The 7,834-nt window shown below is 43.9% G+C and overlaps 1 protein-coding gene across 1 annotated transcript in view; it reads left to right on the top strand.

Moving 5' to 3' along the window:
• The window catches only part of FRMPD4 (FERM and PDZ domain containing 4), a 208,147-nt gene extending 200,610 nt beyond the window's left edge, over positions 1-7,537 (top strand). The window contains exons 14-16 of the mRNA XM_063084063.1: positions 1,888-2,952; positions 3,314-4,603; positions 6,213-7,537. Coding sequence (XP_062940133.1) covers positions 1,888-2,952; positions 3,314-4,603; positions 6,213-7,537 — 3,680 coding nt within the window. The remainder of the gene's footprint in view (positions 1-1,887; positions 2,953-3,313; positions 4,604-6,212) is intronic.
• Positions 7,538-7,834: the final 297 nt, after the last annotated feature.

Raw genomic sequence — 7,834 nt, forward strand, 5'->3', positions numbered from 1 at the left:
TCTTCCCACTTCTGGTGGCGGTCAGCATTCCTTGTGGCTGCATAACTCCATCCTCTGCCACCATCTCCACATGGCCTTCTCCTCTTCTCTATGCGGCCTGAATCTCCCTCTGCCTTTCTCTTGTTAGGACACTTGCCATTGGATATGGGGCCCATTGAGACAATTCAGGATAATCTTGTCTCAAGATCCTTAACTTAATTAAATCTACAGCACTCTTGTTCCAGATAAGGTCCCATTTCCAATAAGGTCACATTCACAGAGTGAACATATCTTTTGGGGGCCCCATTCCACCTATACACCATTGTTTCTGTATCATCTGTGGCTACTTTCATAGAGTTAAGTAATTGCTAAGCTGAGCAACTGGCCCACAAAACCTAAAATATTTGCTATCTGGCACCCCATTTAAAGAAAATGTTTGCCAACCCCTGGTCTAAACCTGGAGCACTATTACAATACACTTTGCTCAACAACCCTCCCTCCCTGCAACAAGCCACACTACACACACACATACACACACACGTACATACACACACACAGACACAGCCAGTCATAATCTAAATTGTTATTGTTAATAAAACAATACTTAACACCCACAAGATATATTTATTATAAGGTAAGATGCAAATATGGCCAGTGTCCAACTCAATGTCTTCAAAATTATATCTTTTATTTGCTGTTCATGAAAATATATGTATTTAGTAAGGCAACTCTGACCGTTGTTAAGCGTTAAGTCCACTGTGTAATATGGGGGGAGTAAAATCCTGTTCAGTATAACTGATTTTATCCCCATATGTCTTGTACATCTGATGTTAGTATTATCCAAACTTGGGCCAGGGGGTAATTTGAAGGAACAGATGGGAGAATGGTATGGCCCTAAAATTTCCTCAGAATGTTGCCTCTGGAATCTACAAAGCAATACTGAGAGAATGACCCAGTTCCCTGTCTTTTAAATATCAGAGCAAATCTCCACATGAAAGTTCCACATTGAAAGACCCTTGAAGAGAAAACCAAAAAAAATTTTAATTAGGATTTTGTGATTTTAATTCATGAGAAACATCAAATAAACCTTCAGGAGTTCCCATGATAGAAACAAAAATTGAAAAATTAGAAATAACAGACAGAAATACATTACCTATGAATGCTCCACCTGTGCATTATATATATAATTTTATATACATACACACACATATATATATTTGAAGACCCCTCATGTGTATGTACACACACACACACACATACAGGCATGCATACTGACATTTATACATGAATATATTAACACCCACTAGGATATAAAAAGGCTGAAGATAGAGATTTTTGTGCTATAATTACAATATTTTAATTTCCTAAAAAATGTGGTGGAAGTGTAAAGATTCTTGACTTTCTCTTCACTCAATGAGGAACATGTTCAATATCTTCCTCCACAAAGTGGGAAATGTTAGATCTCACTTTACAAAGAAAAGAGCAATTTATTTTTTGTAATAACAGCCTATTGAAATATCACCTTTAAGAGTTGTAAAAGCATATTGTATATTCACCTTCATAGATGTAAATGAGGTCTTTTAATGATATAACCAAGGGTCAGATGGAATTAAGCTGTAGTTCCCTACTCCCGGATGGTATTTCATTTTATTGAATAGCAATTATATTTTATGCAGTTTCAATTTTGTTAAGGTCAATTCTCCTAACCACGGAATACTTACACCTCAAGCCTAAATCAACTGGTACCATATTTGGAGAGTTGAATAAGCATATTTACACCAGGGATGCTACAAGCCATTACACTGAGAAACAGGAAAAGAAACAAACAAAAAGAAACAGAGACAAGAACCCCCCCCCCAGAAACCAAACAGCACAGTAACATGTCTTTGCATGATTCTTTCTCTTTAGGAACTGAAAATAAAGGAAAACATAACCTCCTTGGCCCAGACTGGAACTGTATACCCCAAATGACCACCTTTATTGGCGAAGGAGAACAGGAAGCCCAGATAACATATATAGATTCAAAACAGAAGACTGTCGAGATTACAAACAGCACCATGTGTCCAAAAGACCACCGGCCCATGTACATGGACACGTCCTATCACTCGGATGAGCTTACCCAGCAGCTGGCCCAGCCCAGTGATGCCCCCTGCGAGGTCGACTACAGAAGTCTAGCTCAGCGGTCCCTGTTGACCCTCTCAGGACCAGAAACTCTAAACAAAGCACAGGAATCTCCAAGAGGAGCTAAAGTGTCCTTTATTTTTGGAGATCTCGCCTTGGAGGATGGTATTAACACCCCAACTCTTGGCTATGAAAGACTATTAGATGAGAGTCCAGAAATGCTGGCGAAGCAGCAGGATCTCTACATCAGCAGTGCCAATGACATGAAGAGCCTGGAGCTTGCTGCAGACACAGAGAGTATCCAATTTGTGGCAAATTCTGTTTATGCAAACATAGGCGACGTGAAGAACTTTGAGGCCACCCAGGGCATAGAAGAGCCCCTCCTGCATGACATCTGTTACGCAGAAAACGCCGACGACGCAGAGGACGAGGATGAGGTGAGCTGTGAGGAGGACCTTGTGGTGGCAGAGATGAGCCAGCCAGCCATCCTCAACCTGTCGGGGTCAAGCGATGACATCATTGACCTCACGTCCCTGCCCCCTCCGGAAGGCGATGACAATGAGGACGACTTCTTGTTACGCTCCTTGAACATGGCCATCGCCGCACCCCCACCTGGCTTCAGAGACAGTTCGGATGAAGAAGACTGTCAGAGCCAGGCAGCTTCCTTCCGCGACGACAAGGAGCAAGGCGGCAGTCTGCAGAACGATGACATCCCCGTGTCTCTCATTGACGCTGTGCCCACAAGCGCCGAGGGCAAGTGTGAGAAGGGCCTGGATAATGCTGTCGTTTCCACGCTGGAAGCTCTAGAAGCTCTGTCCGTGTCAGAAGAACAGCAGACCAGTGACAATTCAGGTTCTTTCACGATTGTTACATTTATTCACTGATAACCATGTCATTCCATCCTTTCAAGCCATTTGCCCTTGGAGTCCTGTCATGTGGCTTTCTCCATTTCACGCATGTCCATGTCATAAATGTGCTGAAACTACCATCATGGGTTTGCTGTGTAGGCAATTTCCTTTGTTGTTATTTTTTTAAAAACATATGGCACATTTCCCCCCATTCCTGGAACAACTGTGCAATAAACTCAGAGTCTTTACTGAAAAGGGGAAAATTTGGTATTTAAAAAAAAAATAGTAACGAGTCCCCTTTTCTTACATGTCCCCCAGTGCCTCTGATGCATCATTAACCGGTTCTTGTTTTTTACGGCATGCAGGTGTAGCCATCTTGCGGGCCTATAGTCCTGAGTCTTCGTCAGACTCGGGCAATGAAACTAACTCTTCCGAAATGACTGAGAGTTCTGAACTGGCCACAGCACAAAAGCAGTCAGAAAACCTGTCCCGCATGTTCTTGGCCACTCACGAAGGCTACCACCCCCTTGCAGAAGAGCAGACAGAGTTCCCCACCTGCAGACCCCCCCCTGGGGGCTTGCCTCCCAAATCCTCCCACTCCCTGGCTACTCGTCCAGCGACCGACCTCCCACCCAAAGTTGTGCCTTCCAAGCAGATACTTCACTCAGACCACATGGAGATGGAGCCTGAAACCATGGAGACCAAGTCGGTCACTGACTATTTTAGCAAACTGCACATGGGGTCGGTGGCATATTCCTGCACCGGCAAAAGGAAAAGCAAGCTGGCCGACGACGAGGGGAAAGCACCCCCTAATGGGAACATACCAGGAAAAAAACAGCAGGGGACCAAAACAGCTGAGATGGAAGAGGACACCAAAGGTAAATTTGGTACTGTGTCTTCGAGGGACAGTCAGCACCTGAGCACTTTTAACCTGGAGAGAACAGCCTTTCGCAAGGACAGCCAGAGATGGTATGTGGCCACTGAAGGTGGGGTGGCTGAGAAAAGTGGGCTGGAAGCAGCAAAGGGGAAAACCTTTCCAAGAGCTTCTGGTCTTGTGACAAGGGAGACTGAAGAGAAAGAGGAAGGGGCTCCTGATAGAGAAGCCAGGGATGTTCCAGGACTTGGCCAAGGGGACCACTTCTTAACTGACGTGACCTGTGTGTCTTCAGCCAAAGACTTAGATAACCCAGAGGCTGTTGACTCATCCACCTGTGACCATCCTTCCAAGCTTCCTGAAGCTGAAGAGACTGTGACCCACCTTTGTGACTACCACTTGGCCAAGCGGATGTCATCATTACAAAGTGAGGGCCATTTTTCTCTGCAGAGCTCTCAAGGCTCTTCAGTGGATGCAGGCTGTGGCACAGGCAGCAGTGACAGCGCCTGTGCCACTCCCGTGGAGTCCCCGCTCTGCCCCTCCATGGGCAAGCACTTGAGTCCCGATGCTTCTGGGAAAGGCATGAGTTACGTTGCTTCAGAGGAAAGAGCCACTGGGCTTCCCAACCATGGAGCCCCTTTTAAGGAACTGCACCCCCAGACAGAGGGGATGTGTCCGCGGATGACAGTGCCTGCTCTGCATACAGCCATTAATGCTGAACCCCTGTTTGGCACTTTGAGAGATGGATGCCATCGGCTCTCCAAGATTAAGGAAACCACAGGTACAGCATTGATGGATTTATTGCTTTGCATTACCCGTCAGCAGCATGTAAACCAAATTTACAACAAACCTAAAACTACAAGGTCTGGAAGAAAAGCAAAAGTTAGAATAATAATAATTTTTTAAAAGGCCACAGAACTGTTAAGTAGTGATTATTGATCCCCTGGTGTTTAATAAATACTGAAGTTTCTAGGTCTAGGACAATGGTGAAAATGGCATTTGCCCTTCATAATCTTGTTTTTGCTTGATTTTAGAATTTAATGGGGCACTATCTTTTTCTATAAGTTCTAAATGCAGACTTTTAGCAGTGCCCAGTGTGACTTTTAGTTATAAGACTGTATTGCTTAGAGTCACATAATTTTTAATTTTTAAAACTTTAAATTTAAAAAATTAAAATTTTTAATTTTTCAGTTTTGTTGTTTAGACTTGGAAGCATAATAGAGCAGAGTATGAGGGAATCTGAAGGGTTTGGGGAAATCGTTTGCTTTTCAGCAATATTTGGACATTCCTCCCTATTCTGTAAAACTCCCCCCATGAAGGGATATTCTGGAGTATCCCGCATGTCCCGGCGTCAGGAAAGTTTTGCAGGTGTGCCAGATGAGCTGCTTTATTTTCCCCAAAGGAGTAAAATATAGACCCAGGTAGAAACAAAAACATAGCCGTCTTCTGTACCCGCCTTCACCATTCTACCACCCAGCAGGCACATATTCCTCTCACTGATCCACGTGGCTGGCCAGCATGTGGCAAAAGCAGATGCTCTTTCATACTTTCATGTTCCAAATTATGTCATCAATAGTGTCTTCTGCATATTGGTCAATAGATGTTACTGAGATCTTATATCAGTCTATTTCTATTCCTGTCTTTTTAAGATTTTCTATTTTCCCAAAACCCTGCACTGGCTTTGCCTGGCTTGGGAAAACCATCCGTGAATATTATGTACCTCCTCACCAAATGCATCTTTACCTCTCAACTGATTAAACCACACTGTTGAATCCTTCATGGTTTACAAAGAGCTTTTACCTTTGAGATGGAGATTATTTTCTTCACATGACAGCTTTTCTGAGAAATGTTGAGTGAGTCACCCAGCATCTCGACTTCAACCCCTGTACCAGGCAAAGTTCATGCTGTCCTTTTAAGAAGGCTAGCTTCATTAATATGCATTAATCAAATTAGGCCAATTCTTAAAAAAAAACAATGCCAAGATTAACCTAACTCCCTTGAAATGAAACTTAAATATCTTAAATATATATGAATAATCAATATATACGGTGTGGGTTCTCTATGTGTCTAAGCTTTGATAGGTAAATATTGAGAGCAAGGCAACTCATGAAATTCCACTGTCTCTCCGAAAATGTTTGGAATTTCTAGACAATTCCAAATGAATCAGTAATTCCAGAAAGAAAAGATTCTAGTATTTTTTGACATTCACTGGAATGAAGGTCTGTTATGAGATATTGGGAGGCAGTCTCTGAAAACAGAGCAGCCCTGACATATGGCAGCCCTTCTAGAATACAGCCTCAGGAAATGACAGACATCACGTAGAGATGCAGTGAATGCCACCCAGGAGATGCTTAATGATTCTCTCTGTTTTTCTACTACCCCTAGTGTAGCTTTGACAGAGCCTGGGAAAGAGAGACGAGGAGGCATGCCTTCAGCTTGGTCTCCACATCCTGAAGCTGATCCCTTCCTGCTACCATCAAACACTCACTCGGAATCAAAGGTGCCAATTCCAAATCAAGACCCTAATGATTTCTCCCAAGTAAACCAGGCCTACAGAGGGGCTGTGAGCTGGCTGCCACCGGATCTGAGAGGGGGGAACCTCAGGACACCCCCCAGCCAGAGGGCTCTGAGGTACAGCAGCAACATCCTCTCAGCATCCATAGGTTTGGAGACCTTCCAAGGGACAACCACGGGTGCAGTCAGTGTAAAGTGTCCAGGTATCTCAGAAGCACAGAAGGGTAGTTGTGAAAGGCTAGCCGAACTCCCCCTGGGAAAGAAGCTCACCAAAAGTTTGTCCCAAAGCTCGATGCACTTTAGCTCTGAAGGGAAGTTTCACAAAAGGTCTCCAGTCGCCCAGAAAGACTCAAAGCTGTATAGGACATTACCCTTGAGGAAGCTGGAGGGCAGCAACTGGAGATGCCGGGGCCCTTTCAGCTACTGCTTCCTAAACCGAGGGCAGGATGAAGATGGTGATGAGGATGAAGAAGGGGAGGAGGCTGCCCGCCAAGTCTCTTGCCTTTATCGACCACAGATGACTCAAGCCATGCCAGAACCAACCAGCCCATCCCTGGCTGCTAGGATTCAGATGCAAGGAGGGGAGCTATCCAGAGATTCAGTTCTGAAAGTCTGGGCAGAAGACCTGAGTGGCCCAGATGACTTGGACTTCAGCAACCTGGCTTTCGATGCCCAGATTTCAAGAATAAATGCCCTGAAGGAGAGCTCATATACAATGCCTGATGGGTTCCTTGCAGCCCAAAATGATGCCAATGAGCTACTCTGCCTCATCAGGGCAACCAAGGGAAAGAGACAGGAGTCACACCCTGAAGCATATGACCTAACACTTTCTCAGTACAAGCAACTGTTATCCATCGAGTCCAGACAGTTGGGAAGTGCCTGTAGGAAAATGGCGATGGCCGAGAAAAGCCCAGAGGAGATGCTCCTAGCTATGACTTCCAGCTTTCAAGTGCTCTGTTGCCTAACAGAAGCTTGCATGCGATTAGTTAAAGTTGTGAACTCAGAAACACAGCGGCAGGAAATTGTAGCGAAGATCAATGAAGTGGTCATAAATTACATCTGTCTCCTGAAAGCTGCTGAGGCAGCCACTGGAAAGACCACTGGGGGTCTTAATGTTGGACTCTCGACACGACATTCAACCACCATGGCCGCTCTCGTAAGCACACTAACACGTTCTCTCAAAATGCTTTTAAATAAATAAATATGAAAGTCACATCATAATCTACCTTTGCAAAGCCATACATGAACTTTTATTTACTTTGTGTGTACGATAAACAGATGTCTCCTTTCTTCTCTCTGTATATTTTGTTATTTTATATAAAATAGGAGATAAAAGTCACACTGATGATATGTTGAAATGTACTAATAGGATGTATTCTGTTTATATTATACGTATATATACATGTAAAAGAAATATACAAGAAAGTGATGACATTTGGCTATTTTTCATATAGTCAAAACTCCAGGTATACGATGTGAAATTTTAAATTCTTCCATG

The sequence above is a fragment of the Cynocephalus volans genome, chromosome X (assembly GCF_027409185.1).
Source record: "Cynocephalus volans isolate mCynVol1 chromosome X, mCynVol1.pri, whole genome shotgun sequence".
Taxonomy (NCBI): Eukaryota; Metazoa; Chordata; class Mammalia; order Dermoptera; family Cynocephalidae; genus Cynocephalus; species Cynocephalus volans.